The 24,444-nt window shown below is 42.3% G+C and overlaps 1 protein-coding gene across 1 annotated transcript in view; it reads left to right on the top strand.

The window, feature by feature from the left end:
- Nucleotides 1–24,444, top strand: part of SYNE2 (spectrin repeat containing nuclear envelope protein 2) — a 1,750,628-nt gene that overhangs the window by 1,444,888 nt on the left and 281,296 nt on the right. Inside the window, exons 125-126 of the mRNA XM_086937933.1 lie at nucleotides 15,130–15,300; nucleotides 15,699–15,832. Coding sequence (XP_086794059.1) covers nucleotides 15,130–15,300; nucleotides 15,699–15,832 — 305 coding nt within the window. The remainder of the gene's footprint in view (nucleotides 1–15,129; nucleotides 15,301–15,698; nucleotides 15,833–24,444) is intronic.

Here is a 24,444-nt window from a genome sequence, read left to right as displayed (position 1 = left end):
GCTCTCCCCCGCTCCACCGAGGAAGCGTCCTTCTCTTAAGCCGGCAAACCGGAAGTCGCCGCAAGTCTCCCTGGTAGCTGTAGTCTCCAGCCGCTGGCCGCCGGGTGTTGCAAAGCGGCGCGGCGAGACTGCAGCGTTAGGAACCCAGGAGACTCTCCAAGCCAGGTAATGTGCCTCTACTCCTCTGCGCTCCTCTGCGCGGCGGAATTGCTCTCCCCTGCTCCACCGAGGAAGCGTCCTTCTCTTAAGCCGGCAAACCGGAAGTCGCCGCAAGTCTCCCTGGGAGCTGTAGTCTCCAGCCGCTGGCCGCCGGGTGTTGCAAAGCGGCGCGGCGAGACTGCAGCGTTAGGGACCCAGGAGACTCTCCAAGCCAGGTAATGTGCCTCTACTCCTCTGCGCTCCTCTGCGCGGCGGAATTGCTCTCCCCCGCTCCACCGAGGAAGCGTCCTTCTCTTAAGCCGGCAAACCGGAAGTCGCCGCAAATCTCCCTGGGAGCTGTAGTCTCCAGCCGCTGGCCGCCGGGTGTTGCAAAGCGGCGCGGCGAGACTGCAGCGTTAGGGACCCAGGAGACTCTCCAAGCCAGGTAATGTGCCTCTACTCCTCTGCGCTCCTCTGCGCGGCGGAATTGCTCTCCCCCCAATAAAGTAACTCAATGTTATCCTATGTAAGAGATAGGCCTCGCAACAGTGCAAAACTACTTTATGAATCTTTCACTTCCTGGACATGTAAATCTTAAACCCGCAAGTCATACTTTTTATATGGCTGCACCCTGCCCAATGAGCTGTTTAGGGCCTACTTAAGGAGTGGGTTATATGTATTAAAAGGAAGGTTTATACCTAGCAAAAGGTTTAATTTGCCCGGTTGAAATGGCAGTTCAACACTGCACTACAGGCTGCAGATGCCGGCCTGACACATGTGTTCAGAGGCTACTTAAGTGGGTGCTATCAATTGTTCTTTTTGCAGGCCCACTAGTAGCATTTAATATACAGGCCCTGGGTACATTTAGTATCATTCACAAGCGGCTTACAAGTAAATGAAATGTGCAGATTTGGTGTAGGTCACGCGTACTCATAGTACGGCCCGCGGGCCATCAGCGGCCCGGCAAGCCTTCCCTGGCGGCCCGCGGACCTTGCAGACATGTACCCGTGATTAACATTTTTTTTTTTTTACAGAGTGTCAGCAAACACCCCTGCGGCAGCGCGACTCAGACTGCTGCTCTGTGGGGGCCGGGCGATTTCCGTCATAGTCAGAGTGGGGCTGCAGGGGGCTAAGAGGTGACAAAGCCTCATTAACATAAGAATGTGAAGTGCTCCGGTGAGGCTGCGTGTGTGCCCAGACGCTGTCTCAGCCCGGGCACGCACAGGCAAGGTGGAGGGAGGGAGAGAAAGGAAGGGAGAGAGACAGGGAGGGAGAGAGAGGGAGGGAGGGGGAGTGAGGGTGAGTGAGATTGAGGGAGGGATAGTGAGGGAAGGAGAGTGAGGGTGAGGGGGAGTGCGGGAGAGTGAGGGTGAGGGAGAGTGAGGGAAGGAGAGTGAGGGAGAGGGAGAGTGAGGGAGAGTGAGGGCGAGGGAGAGTGAGGGCGAGGGAGAGAGAGGGAGGGAGAGGGAGGGAGAGCGAGGGAGAGCGAGGGAGGGCGAGGGAGGGAGAGGGAGGCGAAGGAGGGAGAGTGAGGGAAGGAGAGTGAGGAAGGGAGAGTGAGGGAAGGGAGAGTGAGGGAAGGGAGAGTGAGGGAGGGAGAGGGAGGGAGGGAGGGCGAGGGAGGGAGAGTGAGGGAGAGAAAGTGAGGGAAGGAGAGTGAGGGAGGGAGAGGGAAGGAGAGTGAGGGAGGGAGAGGGAAGGAGAGTGGGGGTGGGAGAGGGAGGGAAGTAGAGTGAGCAAAGGAGAGTGAGGGTGGTAGGGTGAGGGAGGTAGAGTGAGTGAGGGAGGTAGAGTGAGGGAGGTAGAGTGAGGGAGGTAGAGTGAGGGAGGTAGAGTGAGGGAGGTAGAGTGAGTGAGATAGAGTGAAGGATAGTGAGGGAGGGAGAGTGAGGGAAGAAGAGTGAGGGAGGGAGAGGGAAGGAGAGTGAGGGAAGAAGAGTGAGGGAGGGAGAGGGAAGGAGAGTGAGGGAGGGAGAGTGAGGGAGGTAGAGTGCGGGAAGGAGAGAGTGAGGGAAGGAGAGAGTGAGGGAGGGAGAGGGGAGGAAAGTGAGGGAAGGAGAGGGAGGGAGGGAGGGAGAGGGAAGGAGAGTGAGGGAGCCCGCCAAGAGTGAGGGAGCCCACCAAGAGTGAGGGAGCCCGTCAAGAGTGAGGGAGCTCGCCAAGAGTGAGGGAGCACGCCAAGAGTGAGGGAGCACGCCAAGAGTGAGGGAGCTCGCCAAGAGAGAGGAAGGCAGACAGAGTGAGGGAAGGAGACAGAGGGAGGGAGGGAAAGGGAGGGAGAGTGAGTGAGGGAGAGAGAGGGAGACAGAGGAAAGGAGGGAAAGGGAAGGAGAGGGAGACAGAGGGAAGGAGGGAGAGGGAAACCGAGTGAGGGAGAGGGAGACAGAGATGGAGAGGGAGACAGAGATGGAGAGGGAGGCATTCAGAGTGATTGAGACAGAGGGAGAAGGGAGTGAGACAGTCGGAGCTAATGAGACAGAGGGAGAGAGGAGGGAGTGAGTGAGACAGAGGGAGAGAGGGAGTGAGACAGTCAGAGTGAGTGAGAGGGAGCTAGGGAGTGAGTGAGACAGAGGGAGAGAGGGAGTGAGACAGAGGGAGAGAGGGAGTGAGACAGTCAGAGTGAGTGAGACAGATGGAGACAGAGAGAGAGAGAGAGAGGGAGGGAGAGAGAGAAAGAACGAGAGTGAGAGAGAGATGTGTGTATGCCGGGTCTGGTTGCTCAGTGGACGAAGGCGTCCGCTGCAGGGACCTGTGATCACCTCATGGTCAGTTTTTTTTTGTTGCTCTAGCCGCGCCCCTTCCCCCACTGACCCCACCCCCACCGGAGCGGCCCTCGGACATAATCCACACTATAAATCTGGCCCCCGAGAGAACGTTTGTGAGTACCCATGGTGTAGGCCAACTACCATGTTTTAGGGAGCGAGCACATGCTCTTTAGCAATGGTTAGCAGGGCTAAAATGTGCAGAGTCCTAAGACCAACAAAAAAATGAGTTCTGCAGAACCAAATTGGTCATGGCAAATTGTTTGGGGACTACCATTCAAGCATATTAGGTCTAACAGATACCTTTTACAAACGCCTTATACCGAACCAACTTTAGACTGTCTGTCATACAAATCTGATTACCTTTCTGAAGAGGAGGACTTTCTTATTTCACAATTGTTTGCTGCTCTGGAGCTAGATTGCTGCCCCTGATCTGCAGGAGGCAGCTCATGGCAGTATGTTTTGCACGTTTTACTACTGCCATTTTCTGACAACCGCTTCTGTAATGTGATGTAATGTAATATCCATTTCTAAAGTGCACAGCTACCTCTAAGGAGGTGTCCCGACGCTCTGAGTCAGTCTTCTCCAGGATCCTACTCCTCACCATAGCTTGGTGTGTATGTGTGGTACTCATGAGTGAGGCTAGATGCTGAAGATAGGCCCTCTGCTGTAACGGCTCCACCAGAGCTCAAACAAACACTACATAACGGGTGGTAGTGGACTTTGCTGCAGGCGGTGGTGCACTGTTGTGAGGGTTGTGCTGCTCTGTACTATGTGTGTTGATGTACTATGCTGTTGGTGAGGGCATGCCTCACAATGGGCAATATTACACTGTGCAGAACTTGGAAGTGCCCTGTTTGGCCCATCCCTGGTACGATTTTCATGGAGTATTCATGAGATTTTTAAAATGTTAATGTGCTTTTTTTTCTATCCCTCCTTGTTTTTCAGGTTTGACTTTTTGTGGAGGGCTAGGTGACCCAGATGTTTTTTTTCAACTTATTGTAACTACCAGAAGGTGAAAAAGTCACTTACCTTATGATCCCAAAACGGTTTGCCATGAGTTTCAAAATAGTTAGGAACATATCAAAATGCTACTATTACTCTCTCCAAGAAAGATTGGCGAGGTTCTGCTAGGAATTATGCCCTTCAAACTGTGCTTAAGGTAAACAATGTATTATTAAACAAGGACCTAATGCACCACTTGAACATGTCTAGATGGAATCACATACAGAGCACGGTGAATAAATAGTACAGTATAAAAATATAGTGAATAAATGCCCTGGTTAATTAGTGATATATTTTGCCCTGAATTTCGACTCATTGCCCTAACTTTTTACAATCCGCCTAGAATTTGTCTCCTTGCCAAAGTGTTCACCCAAAGTTAGATTTGCATATTGATGTGAGATACATCTTTCTGGTCCTCCAGTTGGTGGCCCCAAGATTTGGGAACTCATCCAACTTCCTCCAGAAAGGTCAATGGAGTAATGTTTGATGACATATTGACTGCCACCGACCAAATTAATCAAGTCACTTCATCTTGCTTCTATATTTTGAGCAGACTTAAGAACGTTTTTCCTTGCATCCCACTGGAGGTCCAGAAAACAGTAATAGTTGCCTTAGTGTTATCAAGAACTAACTATTACAGTGATCCGTATGTCAGCATTTAACTGCGACTATTAAATAATCTCCAAACCCTTCAGAATGCAGCTCCATGCCTTCTTCTAGGCATTCCAAACTTTCTCTTCAGTTTCAGAGGCTACCTAAACTTCACAGGCTGCCGGTAAAAAAGAAAAGGATTGCTTTTAAGGCCCTGTGCATTGCTCATCATGATTGTTGCCTGGAATATTTGATGTGTGGTTTCCACTGGTATGTTCAGAAAAGAACGTACCGGTCCACTTTCGCAAACAATCTGGTGGTACCTTAATTTAAAAAAAAAAAGGGCAGCTTGGTGTGGCAGAAACTTTATCTTCGCCACTGGAAAACTGTCGAACAGTCTTCCTCTGTATCTAAAATCACAAAACAGCCTGATTCATTTCAGGAAATCGCTCAAAACTTGGCTTTTTTCCAACACTTATTCCCAGCATGGTTACCGTTCGTTTATGACAGCTTGTCAGCACCAAGACACCTTTTGGGCATTTGCGGTCTTTATAAGAATATCATTCATTCAGTCATCCATTCATTCATTCCTGTGTACTTAATGTAAGAACCTAAACATCATCCTGTGGCTGAGGCAATAATCGGCAAGTATCAGTCATTATTAGTATGTACAGTACAGTGTCAAGTCAAAAGCAAAGATTTACGTTCCCTCTTTCTCCCTGGGTGGGGCAGTATGTCATCCATTCACTCCCCCATGCAATACCACCATGACACAGAGCCACCCTCCCTGCCATCTGCAAATTAATTTAGGGAGAAGCAGTTTGGTAAATTTGCTCCATCTAGTTGCTCTCTTGCTTGCCCCGTCTTAAACCTTTTCAGGTTCGCTTCTAAAACTGCAAGGGCAGCTTGCCTTCCCCCTAGCTGAACACAGCTCAGCACATACGGAGTAGCGGAGCCAGCATAACAATGGGCGTATCTGTGCTGCACAGTGAATACCATCCAGAGGTTCTATCTAGTGGTCATGAGGGGATATATATGTGATGAGTTTAATAACACCCCATGCCCACATTGGGGTTCTTTGAACTCAAACTCTCTCACTTAGAAAATCTCCTCTTAGCTAAACGTGTTCATTTTGCAACTCGTTTCATCCTTTCTGACATAAAACATACCTCCCTCCTCAGCAGATACCTCTCTCTGTCCGCCTTGGAACGTCCATTTCCACTGTTGTACATGTTTACGTATAGACCTGTGCATACATTGCACGCATGCAGCGTGCTGGTCCGATAGACATACGAGGGTGGGCGATAATGTGTACCCCGATGCAGGTAAGTAGAAGTGCTCAACAAGGCAAGCTCCTCCTTAGGAGTGAGGATTTGCCTCTTGGACTTCTGCATTGATTCCTGTGTGAATCCTGTGTTGAGATTCCCCTCTTTTCTAAGGAGAGTTAAAATAATGTTTGCATTGGTTGCCCCACTGGAGTAGAACTGTAGGCGGCTTCATTTGACGTGTTAGGGATTGTTAGAGCCCACATTACTTCCAGGATGCCTGTCGGTATGGTGATTGTTTAAATTTCACCAAGATGTTTTAGTTTAAGAAAGACATAAATGGGCGAATGCATATTCACAAAGAAGGTTGACTCGAAATTCAAGAAAATCCCCCTTCACCAAAACTAATTTGCAGGGTGGGGATTCACATGCCTAAGAGGCTCATCTTCAAAAGCAGAGGGTAAAAGTACTTGACAGGGACTAAAGGATGGCTCATGCAACACTGACACAACTTTTTTTATTTTTTTTAATTTTTTTATTTTCAAGAGTTTTATATAGCGCTGGCTAGACCCGGAGGTATCAGAGCGCTTTACATGTACATCAGATCATAGTTACAGGTTACATCATAACAAAGGTTACATAGTTCTTAGAGCATGGCCACATAGTTACTGGTAAGGTCGAGATAAACAATAAGCACAAATACGTAAGGGGAGAAGCAGGCAAGGTGAGAGATTCAGGGGAGGGGGGGTTGGAGCAGGGAAAGTAGACAGATAATGAAGGCGGGAAAGAGGAGGTTAGGGTGAGAGACACAGCATGGGAAGAGGAGGGGAAGGGTGACTGGTACACAAACCAGTAGACGAGTCAAGGCCACGTCCAAAGTCCAGTATGCTGTGATCCCAGGGGAAGTCGTATCACTTACCTATCTCTGTTGCGAGAGGCTCCCTTTGCGCAGTGGACTCTCTCAGAGAGGTCTCTGAGACTCCAAGGCCTATATACTGGATCCTTCCCAAGAAAGGGGAGAGGGAGTGCTGTGGCAAGGGGTGCCATATCATACCTCAAGTGTGAGTGGCTCCCTTGGCGCAGTGGACTCACTCAGCGGGTTCGCTGAGATTCCAGAGTATAAATATTGGATCTTTCCCCAACAAGGGGAGAAGGAGTGCTTAGTCAAAGGGCACAAAGGACAGGGGGCTAGGCAGAGTAGCAGGCAAGGGGAGAGAATTTAGGGGAGAGGGGATAGGAGCTAGGGACGAGACAATGTGGAGAGACGAAAAGAAGTCTGTATAAAGACAGACTGGGTAGGTGACGACCAATGAGGAAATCCACGGCCCATCTCCCCTATAGCTAAACTAAGTAGCTCCATAGGGCGTCAGACAAAATAGTTCAGTCTCAATACATTAAGAGAGAAGGGAAGGAGAGACATGAATGGGGGCGGATGCGGTAGGAGACTGCAGGAGAGACGAAAGGAAGTGCACCAATGTGGTTCAATAATATATAGGAAAAGATCAAACAAGAAAACATTATATCAAACAGTCAGCAATATAATAGGGGAGGAGAGAGAGGAGCGAGAAAGTAGTGGGGGGGAGGGGAGGAGGGAAAGTGAGGTTGGCTAGACCCAAAGGTATCAGAGCACTATACATGAGGATTAACAATGTATCAGACAAGATCAACAATTACACAATACAACAAGAATAATAGGCAATACATTAGGAGAGGAGAGAAAGGAGAGAGAAAAGCATTGGAGGGGCGGGGAAGGTGGGAAAGGGAGGAAAGAGAGAAAAGACAACAAGGAGAGACAGGAGGAAGTCTGTCTAAAGACCGACTGGGTAGGTGACGACTAAGGAGGGAATCCACGTCCAGTATGATGGCATGAGACCTATGCGAGAAGCTGCTCACAGCAAGGCATAACATACTCCACTGTAATTATGAAAAGTACTATAGTCATATCTACTTAGGACAGTGGTGACGTTGTGCCCACACGTGGAAGTCTCCCTGAAAATTAAGATGGGTATTGCCAGCGGTTTGTTGGTGTGTGCCACGCCGAAGGCCTGCAGGTGATGGGATGAGCAGAACCCCAGGGCTGCCATCTTGGGACTCATTGTACAGGAATGGGAGACCACAGCTTCTGGAGATAGACTATTTGTAGTATTAAAACTAACCCTTGTGTGGCGCAGTGTAAACATGTTCTCTGACTAAGGCGATTAGTAAAGAGCTCCCGTTATCATGGGGGGAAACGTTACATATTGAATACTGGTTATAACAAACTTGTTGGATTTACTGCCTGTTATATGTAAGCCGCTAGTCAAAGATTTTAATTCTAAGTTGAACAGCTAACTTGGTTAATGTTGCTGCCAAAAAGAGTTGTAATTTGCGCATCATACTGTTAAAGCTCGCATGGCTGAAACTGGCTTTTATACTTCCCTAGTTTATCAAATAAATACAATTGAGGTTGGCAATAAAACTAATTTTAAAAGATCATTTATTTTTTCTGGAGCACTATATAATTGCCATTATTTTGTACTGTTATATTTCTTGCTGCCATTTCTATGTTCTTTATGGAGCTATTTTATGATAATATAGGGGTATCTGGCAAGCTATTTTAGTGTCAGTTTAGGACTGTGTTTTAGAGTTTATTTGCCTAAAGGTATTTTAAACTGCATCTTATAGCTCTTTTAAATAATGTTTATTCTAATTTAAAAGCATTTTTTGGAAATCAGGCAACTCAAACGTGCTTAGAGGTAGATATAGTAGCTTTTCACTTAAGGCAGTCTAACAACCAAAGATGGTCAATTGCTTGAAAGGGAGCGAGCAGCACAGAATCATATCTACTAACAGATGGCGCCATTTTCCTCTCTCCCTGCACTAACGCACCTTAGGTTGCCATGCACCAAACACACACCCTTGCACCATAGTCAGGGGTATCATGAACCCCTGTTTTAGCAGCTACAGCAGGGGTGGGGTTCTTTATGAACTTCTCCTGTTCACAGCTCGCCAGATAAAGGCTCATAATTAACGTGAAAGGTTGGGTGAGTGTGAAAGGATGTATGTAAGGATGGATGTGCTAGTGTAAGGGAGGGTAAATGGGTGAGTGAAAGTGTAGGTGGGCAGATGGATGATGGATGGGCGTACGGATGAGTGAAAGGGAGACTGGATGCATGAGTGAGTAAAAAAGATGGATGGATGAGTGAGTGAGTGAAAAGATGGATGAGTGACGGTATGGATGGTGAGTAAAAATGTGAATGAAAGGATGGATGAGTGTAAGAATGAATGGATGAGTGAAAGGGAGGGTGGTTGGATGGTTGGCTGAAAGAGTGGATGGTTGATAAGTGAAGGGTGAATGAATGTATGGGTGAAAGGGTGGATGGATGAGTTGAAAGATATATGGATGGAAGAGTGGATGGATGAGTGAAAGGATGCATGAATGAGTGAAAAGGAGGATAGATGGAGTGAAAGGGTGGACGGATGGATGAGCAAAAGGATGGATAAGTGAAAGGATGGATGGATGGATGAGACATGGATGGGTTTGATGGATAGATTTGGAGGTGGATGAATAGCTTTGAATATGGATGAGCAGACAGATGACGGAGGGACAGAATGGTGAAACACTGAAAATATGGATGTAAGAATTAATGGATGACAGAATGTAAATGTGAAATGTTGGATATCAGCAGGTGGGTGGAAGGTTGAATGGATGAATAGATGGGTGTTTGGATGTAAGAGACGATAGCTCTTCTGAGGAGAGTTGCAATTACTTGCTTTGCGTGCTTGGTGCGATAAGAGCTTTGGTTCAAAGTGGAGGGTATTTAAATAAACTGGCCACTCCCTTACGATAGTGCTAGGGTTTTTCCCAGTACAATCACTATTGTTAATACTTTTCCCAGTTTGTATGTGTGCAGCACCGCGCAGCACACAAGCAAGTTGAAAAAATCTGTATTATGCCTGGCTTGAGGAGGCATATGTGTTAGTGCAGATTCCTGCCTACACTTGTTAGTAGACCGGGACTTGATCAAAATCCTGTGATAGTTGCATGGAAACACTGTTGTACCCCCCATGGTACGCATCTCTGAGGCAAAGTGGTACATAGCGCTTCTTTGCGTTACTTTTGACAGCTTTTGAATGCTAAATATGATTTGCCTTGGAAAGCAAATCCCATCTCGACACTTTGTGCTGGGTTTGCCCCATTCATCCCAGCGCAAAGTATTAGTGCATCTTGGCGTATGTTCTGTACAAAACAGTCAAAACGCATGCATTACAATACATGCTTATACCCCCATGCCATTACAATGAAAATGTGGCAATGATTAAGTCTTCACTTAACCATTGATTGCCACATTTTGTTTTTTATTGAAGATAAATAATGTTTTGATTAAATTGAGACTTTTTGATATTTTTAAATAATTAAGATAATTTTAATAATTGACTATTAAATAATTTAGAATATATCTAAGCATTTTTTGATCTGTTACATTGAGCGTAATAACATTGAGTGACATTTTAAAGTGTTCAGTTGCCTAGGAGTTCTTTTCTACTATACATTTACCCTGTCCTAGGAATTGTCTTACCAATTTTTCAGAAAAAAGTGTCAGCAAGAAAAACAAATTGTATAATTTTATTTTATTTGCATTCTAATTTTTTTTAGCTAATTTATGTGCAGTTTTTCGAATATGTGTTCTTGTTTGATTTATAGGAAAAATTATGTCTAATTTGTACTGATAGAACTTAACTGATAGAACTTTATAGCTATATATTAGACACTAATTTTTTTAAACTCTGTTTTTATTGAGTTTTAAAAGATTGCATCATCGTTAACAATAACTTACATCTTACAAAGTTGACCATGCAATGGCCATCTGTCCTCACCAAAGATACATTTCAGTTGAACAGCACTGTATGGTAGCTAGACATTTTGATATTGCCACAGGTGCAGCTACCAACTGAGTCTTTACAGCCTGTGCATGTTCAGCAAAGATAACTGCCATTATACATTATTGATGTGGCTCCATATGCGTTTTGTGCAGATTCTTGTGAATCATACAGTTTCATTAAGTGTACAGATTTTGTAAGCAAACAAACAGCAAAAGTTCAAAACTAACAGAAGCAGCTTGTACCGACTCTCAGGTGTGTGGTCTGCCCCCTGCCTCGTCCCCCCTTAGCTATATATTAGACACTCATAGTGAAAATTTTACTTCTAAAGATAGTGAACACATTGTTTTTATTTCCAGTCTAATTTTTGTTTGCATAATAGTGTGTGACAGCTACCATTTTGTCTTCTTTGTAAATTAGTGTGTTACAACCAGATTCGACGGCATAACACATTAAATCGTAATGTTGTAAAAAGGCCCATGCGTAAATATTACACACTTTTATTTCATCTGATCACACACACAAATAATTGAATAATTATGCAATGTAGTCGTAAAGATAGCTTCCTCTTCCTACTCTTGCCACACTGTGCCTTTTCTCCCCGTACCGATTCTTTCCACCATCTTTTTCTCCATCACCTGTTTCAATATTATCCAAGCTAGTAGTTTGCCAAGTACTCTGAAGCAAACTAGATTCTCTCACAAATGGGCACATACAGCAGGACAAATCTGAATAAATGTTGTTTTAGAAAGTAATTTGAAACCATCGAATCTGTTTGTGATAGATGACAGGAATAAGAATCTCTGCATCTTAATTACTCTGAAAACTAAAAAATGTGACACTTCTCAAAATTTGCTTTCTATCTCTGAGCTTCAATGAAACAACAAATTATTTATTTTTAAAACCCTGAGGGGCACTCTTGTGTACCAAATCAGTAAAATCCTCCATGTAGCTTTTTAAATGGGAAGATTTAACGTTTTCAAATTATGTTGATCTTATTTGTTATCTGAATATGTCTTTATCATAATTTGTGGTTTATAGCACAGCAATACATACTATCTCGAAGTTAGTGCCCCTTTAAAGTATAGTAGGAATAATGTAAAGCGCTTCTGAACATTCACAACAATCATTACTCTTAAAAAACGTGTTAAATATCAAATGTTGACCTCAACATCAAAAGTCACTTACATTTAATATAATCCTGGTGATTGTAATACATGCTATTGTGTAAGTCAGCAAAGAAAGACTCTGAAATGTAATAGACTCCATAGATTTCATTGTAATGGTGGTTAAGTTGTGAAGCTTAACACATTGTTAACAAATGTGTAATGCACAATGTGTGCAGGATAAAGCAAAGAGGTTTATGAAGGTTGTTATTTGGCAACATTATGCATGGAGCTCATGGTTTCATGGTATTTTTTTGGTAACGTAAATCCTTATACATTGGTATTTCAATTTTCTTGGTCCTCATAGATAATTATGGGGCATATTATCAACAACTAGCGAAGCTTAGCGACATTTTTTTATCGCCAAGCATCGCCGGATTTTATCGCAGAGATAACGTGCTATTAGCAACGTTTATCTCCAATGCGATAAAATAACCCGCTATAGCGCCGAAATGCGTGAATATCGCTGGAAAACCAGCGATATTCATGCATCATCGCCAATAGGGTCTTAGCCAGAATATCCACCTCCCATTGGATATAATGGCTAAGAACTGTTCTGAGCAGGCGTTAGTTTTTAGCAATATTTGCGCTTAGCGCAAATTTTTTTATCGCTACGCCTGCCTTGCTAATCGGCGATAGCGACGTTAGCGGCTGCTTTCAGTCGCTAACTGGTTGGGTACGCCACTTTGCATGTCATTAGCGATAAATATCGCTGACATGCAAAGCGGGCCCCAAACCGCTCGCTATCACCTAGAAGCTGTTGCTAACTAATGTTAGCGACAGCTTGCTAATAGGGCGATTAAATTATTGCCGCTTTGCGGCCGAAAACGGCCGCAAAAGCGGCGATAATTTCATTTCGCCTGCCTTGATAATATGTCCCTATGTTCTGTGAAAAAAAGAAGTTGCAACTAGTCTAGTTACACATTTATTTCACTAATTCAGGGCATTCGTGGCTGCACGGACTTAGCACCGTAAACAGCACTATTCAGCACAACAAGGCAGTGTCACCAAGACGATTAACATTATAGTAAAATGAAGTTGTTTCAGGAAATTCCACCTAAAGCTATTTGTATATGCTTGTGTACAAATCAGGAAAGGCAATAAACTAGGAGCTTTGATTACATTAAACTGCAAGAGTGGGTTTAATGTTGCTTTCTAACCATAACTCCATCATCACCAGAATATTAGTGCACAATAACTTTAATTATATTTGCCTCTATTAAATAGATAATTGCATTAATGATTATCTTTTAAGGGGGTATCTTTCCTTATGAAAGACATTTCCCTATCCGCTTTCTTAAGTTCCCCAGACTTCATTAAGAAATTCCAGAATTCCTGAACTAAATCCTCAATGACCTGCATAACATTATTTTACTATTCCCGAAGTTCAAATGTTCCTACTCTCTACCCATGTTCACCTTACCTACAATCTGATCCTCCAGGTCACATTGCTGAACTAGGGCTTTGAATGTTTAAATTTATAGCAGATCAGCAGACAATTAAATGCTGACTTTTGTTAGTGCTTAATAAAATGTTCTTGGTATTTACTTCCTGTTGACTTGTTCAACACTGCCTGTGTTAAGGTTTTACTTATTTTAGTATTATAGCCTTGATTATTTTATAGTCTAGGTTAGCATAAAAGGATGAATTGAAAAACAAATGTACGTGGTAGTCTTTGACTTCTCAGACAGAGGAGATTCAATTTCTCAAAAGTTATCCTGCAAAATTTCTGGTAGGTCAGAAGTAATATCTATACTGGTAAATCATCATGAAGAAAGAGGATGGGCCTCACTGACCCTCTCCAGGAGAGGGGTTGTGAGGCCCCTTATTCCTTTCCCAGCTCTGCAGATTGGGTAAGTTAGCTAAACAGCTCTAAGTCCCAGTGGAAGTCTAATTGAGGGAACAAAATAGTTTGACTGGCATTGCTGGACACAACTAAATCTGCTACCAAGAATGTATATCTTCACTAATTCCTATTCTCAATTACTTACCTGCAAAATCACCAAAAATCCTATTTCTTATGCTCTTTTGCATTTTCATTGTCATTTACTCGTTTGTTACCAATATCGTTTTCCATACACTTCATTCCTTCAAAATGGAGGCTCAGTTAACCTTTATGAATAGCTTTGGTGTCACTACTTGCATTCACTATAACTTTTATTCCAATTACATCATTTACCGTTGTGTAATCATTAAGGTGTTTTACAATGTGTTCCTAAAGCAATATTTGACAATAACCACAGAATCCCTCTTCGAAGGAATCAAAAAAGGAGTATTTAACTCGAAATGTAATAGCTCTAAAATTACATCTCTCTTCAAATATGTAAGCGTTTGTTTTCACATACAATGATCTGTATAGCAATGTCATATTTTCAGAAAACTCAAACAACAAGCGGGGTTGCTGAACTGTTCCTGGTAAGAAAGGAGACTGGCTGTACCGAAGGTGTATGTTAACACCCTTGGGCATCCATTAAATTGGACATGTTTGCCTCACACACCCCGAGGGATGTCATGCTTCATCATCAGCGGTTGCTCCTCGTCGGGGAGGCGGTGCAATCCCCGACGGGCTCACCTCAAGGAGGGGCTCTTTAGCGGAGATCCTTTTGTCCAGCTGCCTGTTGATGAAGTGTGGGTATGTGGGCCAGGGCAATAGTATCCTGCAATGGAAGGGTGAGGTTTAAAATATAGTAGAGGGTCCCGGAAAAAACTTTATTCTGGAGGTCCTCCTACTATCGTTAAAAGAGTGTAGTTTAGTTTGTTGGGTCACGGAGAGTTACGTGCGGTGTTGCAAACTAGACTAATGTGAAGGTCGGTCAACATGTTTCTCGCTTGGGGATTTCCCGCGATTCTTCAGGACCTGGTGAAAGTGTGGGTGGGGGGTTAAAACAGGGACATGCTAGTGTCATGAGCCTTGTGTGCTTTACCTCAGGGAAATCCTGTGCCTAAAGGTCTTGGACTAATAGCCACCTGAGTTATCGGCGGGTCGGTACAACAGAAGTTGCCTATAGTTTAGGCTCAAGTTATCTGTGTCCGTGCTGAGTCACCTACCCATCACCGCCGAGCTCGAATAGGTCTGTGACATGCCTCCATAACAGGATGCTGAATGAGGGACTGGAACCGCTCCAGGGGCTCAAGGCTAAATGGGAGGAGAGTGTGGGCCGGCCTATCCCGGACGCGGCGTGGGGCCTATTCGATACATTTTCATTAAGTCGTTTTTTTACTATATGCAAACTAAAGTAGTGATTCAATTGATTCTGTTTGGTTAAGTATCTGCAAAATTAACATTGCATAAGTTTTGAAAAATATAACCCTTATTCTTTAATGTTTCCTTCCCCAATGTAGGTTGAGCGATTGAAGTCTTCTATGGAGAGAATTTTGCAGGAATGGGAAGCTTATGATGCTGCCTCTGACGAGGTCAACATGGTGACAGTCCGATTATTATATGGTATGAATCACAACAGACTATGTGCACTCTCTATGGATACATTAAGGAGCCAGGTGGAAACCCTTAAGGTAAATTTATAGAAATTGGCACAATTAAACTTTTTCATGTATTTCTTCAAGGCAGAGAGTGAAGAGAGAGACAAAGTGGGAAGGAGAGATACATTATTGTTCTGGTTAGATGCCCATTGTTGTTAATGTACAGCAAGCTTATAAGACCATCTCAAGTATATCTTTCTGGAGTCAATTGTGTAATCATTGTCTGTTGATGTTAGATTACACCTACCTTGTCCCATCATTAGCATTATTTATGGGAAACTGCCCCAGTGTAAAATTAGTCCAGTAAGTCAGAGTGCTCTGTTTTTAGGGCTCTGCATATTTATCAAAGAACAATTTATATTGTGTAATTTGCCTCAGTTGTACTCTTTTGTCACTACCCCACAGCTGAATATTGTGCTCTCTTCCCTCAGAGTCTTCAGGACCAGGCTGAAAGTAATGAGGAAAACTGGGCGAAGCTTCAGAACGCTGCAAATAACTTAAAACGTGATTGTTGTCCTTCAGTCACACAAATAATTGAAAAGAAGTACCAGGATGCACATTCCAGGTATCGAAAATACAATAAATCAAACTAACTTCAGAATACTTAAGCGATTAAGGTAGATAGGGTGTGATGATGGACATTTCAAGAATGACTTTAAAATAGCAGAAAGGCCTACATAGGGATAATTAATTTATAGGTGCTTCTTTTTGCCAAAGCAACTTCTTGATGTCCACCTGATTTTTGTAGACTCATTGAATTTAAAAGGTTGAACCCGGGAAGAATAACAAAGTGTTTCTGTGGAAGAAAATCTTGCCCTGCCCTGTTCTGTTTGAAGTGTCTTACCAATTATTTTAACTAAAAAGTGTTCATACAGTCCCATATTCTGCATAGCTAATCCCCTTGTTTTAGAGTCATAGATTTTGTACTGCTTCTTAACCAAATATATCATTATTGTATATAGGTTGACAATTGGCAGGTAGAATTTGCAAAATATGAAAATGTATCATGTCACTAGTCATTGCGGCAAAGTAACGCCTATGTACATTCATAGTATTACATTTCAGCCAGAGGCTCATGGCGTTGGGGTTCAGCACAATTACAACTTCATATATAATGCTCTTTACATTGTTTCCTCTATATCCAATAATGTGGATGTCGTATTGATTCTTTCCAAAGTATGCTTGGCATGCTCTCTGTAGCCATGCAATTGTTTTCACTTTAAACTTGTATGATATTCTAATCTTCTAGAAAGTGCACTATATCTTCCAAGCCTGAAACAAAGATCGACTGATTCAAAATATATCAAACTATATCCAACATCCTTTCATCATATCACAATGTATAAATTATCACTTCTATACAGAAAACTGTTAAAGGTTGCTCTACTTCTATTTTGAGATCTACAAACAAGCAATTCAGATTTCACAGGCATATCACCTCCAGTGTGTACCTCTACATAAATACCATCCTTGTAGATTTGAATAGGGCATGAAATTAATGTATGGAGGTGTCTTGCTGTTTTTATTTCAGTGGGCATTTTATGCTGAGTGTTAAGCAATATAATGTATCCAGAGTGTACATCCTTATCCCTGCTTCTTTTTTATATGGCCAAGATTAGGGTACTCTGTGCATTTGCAGATACAATCTTCACTGCAAACTCTCTGGATCTGCAATAGGGACTGAAATAACTCATTATAAGGTCTAAAACTAACTTCAGCTGGGGCACATAAACTGACTAAGGTAAGCCATGCTGAAGAGGTATAACAATTAACCCAGCACCAGCGCCCCTCTGCATCTCTTGCACAATCATGGATCTCTGTAGTCACATTTCTAGCTATAAACCAGGAGACACCTCGATGGGCTGCCTGTGGTGCTGAAAAAACTCCAAAACAAGCCAATTTCTTCAACATTGAAAACGTAGCCAACTTAGTCGATGCAACATGAGCTTTGTGTAACAATACTATGGATGGATTATGCTCCACAATCCAAGCTTCAATATTTTACAGTTTCCTTTTGTTGTTTAGCCCATTAGCATTAAATGAAATAACCATCAAACTGTTTCCCTGCAAAGATGTCCCTTTGGTATCCTGAGCCGTTCATGCTCCTACCTATATTCAATTCTGTACCGCTTCAAAGTAGTGCCTGATAGACCTGCTCCCATTAGACCCCCCATTTAAAGAGATAGGAGCACATGACCCAACCTCTCCACCATTTATATGTAAAGTTTGCTTTAAAAAACTCTGCAAGTTCTAGTTAGTAGCCCCTACTTGACATTCTCCTGTGCAAACATTGCAGTCATGATCTGACTCAAAACCTCCCCTCTTCAAAGTGTTTAAATATGACTTAAAGTCCTTCAAAATGCAAAAGTGTTTAATGTGCTTAGTGGCAGCCAACACACTTGTACAAATAACACTTTCAAAAAAACCATCACAATATAGGTAGCTCCCGCACCTAAAGGGCCTACTTAGCTGTCTACGCTCTCCCTCATAAAAGTGGGTAGATAAGTCTTAAAGTTCTTCAAAATGCTAAAGTTCTAGTGGTAGTTATCAATATTGTACAAATAACACTTTCAATTAATGCATAACAAGATAGCACCCCATACTAAAGTCCCTACTAGGCTGTCTACACAATGTAAACTCAGATTAGAGAGCCTGTAATCTGTCTTTACTTGTTTAACTCCACTAGACCTCATTTTCAACTGCACCCCAAAACCCCCCTCTCCACCATCCCCGCTCTTTCTTCCACTCCTCTCATCCCCCCCTGAATTCTTTTGGACCATGACTGGGTGCCAAACTCTCTCGCCTCTCCTTCTGCCCCACACTTTATCTATGGGGGAAAAAGTCCAAATCACCAGATTAACTCATTGATTTCTAAAACATAGCACCTTCTTTAACTGTGCTAAATGTTTGCAAAGCACCTTTAAAAAGTATTTTACGTCTAGAAAGTTGAATTATCAATGCCTGTGTACCAGCCACCTAAAACCTTGAAACCAGGTTCTTAAAATATTTTCTCCTCCGAGATGTTTCTGCTGTCATGTCTGAAGAAATTTGGTACAAAAATGTATTTTGCATTGTGACCGACTTCTCCCTGATAGCATTTGTTAATAATAACTCTGTATTCCACAAAGTTCACAAGCATTGTCCTAGGATATTTGCCTTGACCAAAGGCTTTAGCAGGGACTCTGTGAGCCTGGATGATTGTCAAATCCTAAATGCAATCTCGGATCACATATGATTTAATTTATCCTTCCACCAAGGCATCCTCAGTCAGTAGAGGGACTGATGCACATCAAAGAGCTGTAAATAAGTGAGGAAAACATGAAGGTTTTACATTGTCAAGGGAAGTTTAGGGTAAAGTTAATACATTAAATTTCACAGTGCTCAGAGGAGCTAGCTGGTGTAGAATTCAGTAGTTGATTTATCGAACTACGCAATTTCTTCATGAGATTAATCCAATTTTACCAGGCCAATGTTTTAGATGTGAATCAAGTGAAGTAGCATACTGGTTTCGTGTAATCTTGCACTTTGTAGCTATTTGAGATTTTGGTATACAGTTTTTAGGCATTTAGAGGAGGTTTAGCAAATACAGCTCCCTAATAGTGCTTCATTGATTTTAGTGGGATATGATCCCATTCTAAAGCCAACCTCTAGATACCAAAAGCTGTTATATGTGTCAATGCTGGTGGCCAGAGCACTATTTCTGCAAAGGTGGAAATCACATTTAATCCCATCCATTGGTGAGGGGATTGGGAAAATGAACCAGGTAAAAACAAAAAAGCTACTGTATGCTATCCGATGTAGAGACATTGTAAGATTTAAAAAAATGTGGTTGATAAAAGGTTTTGCTATGGAGGATGTGTTGAAAAGGGAAGATAATTTCATTGTTTAAAGGTTCTGGGGAGAGTGATTATTTAGAGTCATCTTGTTTAGGGGAAAGAATGTGTGCTCTGTACTTGCTTTTGCTTGGTAAAGTCATGTTTAATTATTTATTTATGTATTTGAGGAGTTTTATAGATAGATAATTCATGGATAGCCTGTATGAAACGGTATAACATTATGTGTTCCTTTGGTGTATTTTAATCTTGTTTTAATCTGGATCTCCGATAAAAGAATATTTTTAGAATACTTCCTCACTTATAACTATTAAGTCTAAGAGTACTTCCTAAAGAGGGACTCACAGACAATAATGCTTCTGCAGCGTGTTTTTCCATGGCTAGTTTATTGCACACCTTTTATTCCAGCAGCACCCACTCTAATCCCTGAAGATACTGCTTGGTGGTTTTGTAATTCACTACAACTATTCTTCAATAGGCCAAATGTAACACACTATCAAGCTGATTGTACATACTGAATGCACATGATAGTTGTTTAGATTGGTCGAGTGGACCCTTATGCTGACTATAGACACCACTATATTGTGAATTGATCTCTGGGGTTCATTGAGACAACGGGCTAGCGTGTCTTTCTTATGACCCATTATCTTATTTTAGTATTATAACATTGCGTAATTAAGTAAATACTTCACATAGATGTAATTTGAGTGTGCTTCATACTCATCATCAATTATCAGAAATAATCTAAAGTTAAACATTAAGTAAGGGAATTAATGTATTTATGGTCTTATACTATGTTGTGAATGAATACTAAGGGTACCACTCACTGACAATAATTAATTGTATTATTAAAATACTTACTTCAGGGGTTATTGTGTGTCTAGGATCATTTGAATACCCAGCTTCCCGAGTGAAGATTCAGTTGCCCTATTTATTTGTGGGGGCTCTGAGGTTTCATAGTGTGTCTCCAAGTCCTAGACGCTTTATAGAGGCTAATAGGAAATCTTAACACACACTAGTGCCTGAATGATCCGAAAATACCAGAATATATTAGTTAATCCTTATAGACAAAGGGGTTCATGGTTCCTCCATGTGAATTATCCAGCTCCAAGACTTCACCTGTTTCATCTCCATCCGATACCTTCTGCATCAAATCTGCAGTGTGTCAAAGAGAACCACATTATCTGACTGTGGATTCTTCAAAGCCATACTGGACTCCAACATTCTAAAGTGGCACTATCTTGAGTTGAAAATATGTCTTTTCCATATCTTTTAGCATTGTTTCTTCCCAGTCTTATTTCTGACTGCTGCTGCAGGCCAAAAAATGTCCTACAGTAGAAGTCATAAATGGAAAAAATGCTTTTTTGATAACTGAAAAATAGAAAGAAAACAACAATATTTAAACCGAGATACTTCTAAAAACACCACCACTAAAAAAACATATTGCGTTCCATTTGCAAATTAGAACAACTATAATGTCTAGATGAAATACTAAGAAAGAGTCATTACGTTTTTTACATAAAGTTTAAAAATAAGAAGGGTAGCAGAGGTTCTTAGCTAAGGTTTTGTACATGAAAGGTATATGAGTAACAAAAGAAGGAGTGTTCCCGTTGAGAATCATAGATTCTGAATGGGATATGTGTTTGGAAAAATGAAAATTTTTCCTTTTGTAAAAAACCCCTCACTCACCAGCCTGGTGGTGACATGCTTCATCATTGAGGTCCACCCTGATGACCGAGTGTCATCAGGGTGTGCTGCAACACCTGAACTACAGTGGAGCTGGTTGTTGTGAGTGATAAGTGCAGAAAAAATGTTAAAAATTGTCCTGGTTTAACTTAATGGAAAAAAAAGTATTCGTAAGCAACTGGACAATATTAAAAAGGGTGTGAAGATACTGAGTGGGTAATTATGACCAAGAGTATCTGTGTAGGTGGTCTGCATGTTTCAACCTATGTGTGGGATTTACCAGATTTGAGAAGGAGCAGCGTTGGATCTATAGACTGTCCACGCACAAAATAGGGCTGAATGATAACATTCCCTGGGCCTCTGTATTGAAGTAACTCATAGAGCCTTAACCCAGAGAACTTGTAAAATATGCTCTGTGACCCAGTTGACTACGATGGTTCAGTGTTAGATATAATGTAATTAGAAGTGAAGCTAGAGAGTCTCTAGTCTCATCCCTTTTAAGGCACACAAATTATTGTCTTTCCTTTGGAAAAAGACTTCCACTCCGTTTTTTCAGGTATATAAATGTCTTTTTTTATTCCTTTGGATTTAACACATGGTTTTCAGTTTCATTTCACTTAAGCATAAGTTGTAACCATATATACTTCAGGCTATGTCGTTTTGACGTATCCAATGCATTTCGGGCATTACATTCATGCCCTTCATCAGGGAATCGACACTGTTGCCTGTGTTTTTCCGCCCGAACCACTGCCAGTGTTAGATATAACATCCTCAGACAGTCCCCCACTATAACCATGTGTGGCATACACACTGTGCCATTCCGCCCTTGTTTTGCCCTGTACACCCACTATGCTGAGTACGGGCAGCGCTCCGCCCATTTGCAGATAACATGCCTCGGGGAGCTCCTGCAACCACCCTCATCCCCCTACATGGGTTCCCCATTTTTTTAAATGCCCTTTTTTAATGCACTTGCACATTTGCGAGACACCCTGTATGCGGTAATTCCCTTAAGCGGTAGCATCACTTGCTGGTTGGCCGTTCCCAGGGCAAGAATGACAGGCCCCGGTAAGCCTCGCCCTTCTCGCATAGCCGCGAGTTGAGATGTCCACCCAGAGCCGCCGTAGTACACCACTAGTGGCTGCCACGACAGCCCTTCACTAGCCACGCCCACCCCAGAAACCAGCTCCGCTCTTAACTAACGCCGGGAGCAAACGCCATTGTAGCGGGGACAGCGGGCATGGCACATAGGTAAACGGCCTCACTAAGTCCAGCGAAACTGTAAGTACCATTATCCTTTGCTCCACAGCCTCGATCGACTCCATTACCACGGATCCCGGATCCCGCGCTATCAGCTGCACTACCATACGGGCATTTTCTAGCCACACTGATTCTACTCCTTGTCTCATTACTACCCACAGAATACGTTTTAGCTGAGACAAACCTACCCCTTGCCCTACGATGTCCTAAGACACGAAATAGGAGTAGGCTCTACCAGAATAGCAATATGTGTTATTTGTCTGTAGGTCTATGTTTGTCGTCACTGTGTACTGGTTCATATGCACGCTTTTAACTACATTCCTACATCACGTTGACTAATGTGAACATGTATAGTCACCCCACCAAAAGTTTGGATGTGCGTGTGACACAAGTAATAACTATAAGCATCACCCCACACGCACTTATTGATCTGTGTGTACTAGTACGCTATTAATCTCATATAGAGACACCTTCCCTAGCAAGGGAACGCCTCTAGCAGGTCGCCCATAGTAGCCAGCCCTTTGATACCACTATCAAACAAGGCATATGAAAAGAATGGGATTCGCATGATGCATGCAGACACGTGAGAGTCAACACAACGTTACAGGCACGTAATTGAGTTTATTTATGACTGTTTCTTCGTTGTTTTCTTCCTCCCACAGGTCTTTTATTTCTGGTCTAGCCTAGTTTGGCTAGAGCCCACACCAGTTGCAGATTTTTGCAAATCTGGCACCAAGAATCTAGGATTGGAAACACCTTTTAGGGGGTGTAGACCGTCCATTTTCTTGCACCTTGGTCCTGATGAAAACCTGGTAAATCCCACACATAGGTTGAAACATGTAGACTACCCACACAGATACTCTTGGTCATAATTACCCACTCAGTATCTTCACACCCTTTTTAATAGTGTCCAGTTGCTTACAAATAAAAAGAAATTCCATTAAGTTAAACCAGTACAATTTTTAACATTTTTTCTGCACTTAACACTCACAACAACCAGGTCAACTGTAGTTCAGGTGTTGCAGCACATCCTGAAGACACTCGGTCATCAGGGTGGACCCCAATGATGAAGCATGTCACCACCAGGCTGGTGAGTGAGGGTTTTTTTACAAAAGGAAAAATGTTCCTTTTTCCAAACATATATCCCATTCAGAATCTATGATTATCAATGGGGACACTCCTTCTTTTGTTACTCATATACCTTACCAAGGGGAACAGGAGTACTCTCCGATCACACTTTGTGAAATTAATCCCTTACTCTCCCTTCTTTGTTATTGTATTTGTACATGAAAGGCCACACTATCAATAATTTACAGTAGGGCCTAAAACATAGAAGTAATTTCAGAATAACACTATCAGTTGCATTCAGTTTGTAAGAATGAATGTTGAGGCTACTACAAAAGAAATGGTATCACTGTAACTTACAAGTGAATTGGCATACTGCATTTAAGCCTATAATGAGCATGTGTGTGACTTCCTGATGGAAGCCAGTTTAATTCTTCAGACCTGTATTACTGTATATACCTGTATTTAGAGGTATAAATGGGTAACTGTGACTTAGATGTTTTTTCCTGAGGAGTTCTGAGTCACTTAAAATATAAACCAATCATTTTCATGCAGACAGTAAACGGCAGCTAGTATATTTGTGTACAGAAACTAAGGGACGAATCTTTAAAGGGAGTGGTACCCTTGCAACTATTACATTCAGAAGGGCAGTCCCACTGACTTACTGAAATTACTGGCCTATTTTATTTCATTTCATGAAAAAGCAGAACCAAAATGAAAGATTAATTAATGTAGCACAAGAAATATTAAGCTTACATAACCAATCATTGATTTAATAAAATTCAGTGCCAAAGCTATACAAATAAGAAGCCAAACGGCCATGTCAAAGCTGTTCTCCAATGGAGTCCATCTGAGGCATAACTGGGCCGAAAAAAGATGTGAGATGTATGAGATGTGGGTCCGCTATAAAAGCTGATATCTCTAACCCACAGTATTTCATGAGACATTTCCCCTAGTAGTTTAATTGTGGAGTTTCAGTCTCCAGCCAATGTTTGGAAATACTTAACTTGGCCATTTATTATAGCACTGACAACCACTTCTCTGTGCTCTGAAGCCACCCCAGGTCAAATACTCCAAGATAACTTGATGAAAGGGCTAAATCATAACATAGTAAAAGGGCTCAATCACTAAGGCATTCATTCCCTTTAAAATACTGTCAGGCAGGTGGACCAAATCTGCTTCCTCCTTTCCACAGCTAACCATGGAGAGTCTTATCTATAGTCCAAATAATACAGTTTCTTAGGTTTATAATACAGATCATTTACAATTTTGTAATGGTGCATCTTGAGAGTGAAATTTTAACCACTAAACTATCAGTTAATACCTCCGCTGCAAC

Source organism: Lissotriton vulgaris, chromosome 9, assembly GCF_964263255.1.
Source record: "Lissotriton vulgaris chromosome 9, aLisVul1.2, whole genome shotgun sequence".
NCBI classification, from domain to species: Eukaryota; Metazoa; Chordata; class Amphibia; order Caudata; family Salamandridae; genus Lissotriton; species Lissotriton vulgaris.
This window is presented reverse-complemented; position numbering and strand designations above follow the sequence as displayed.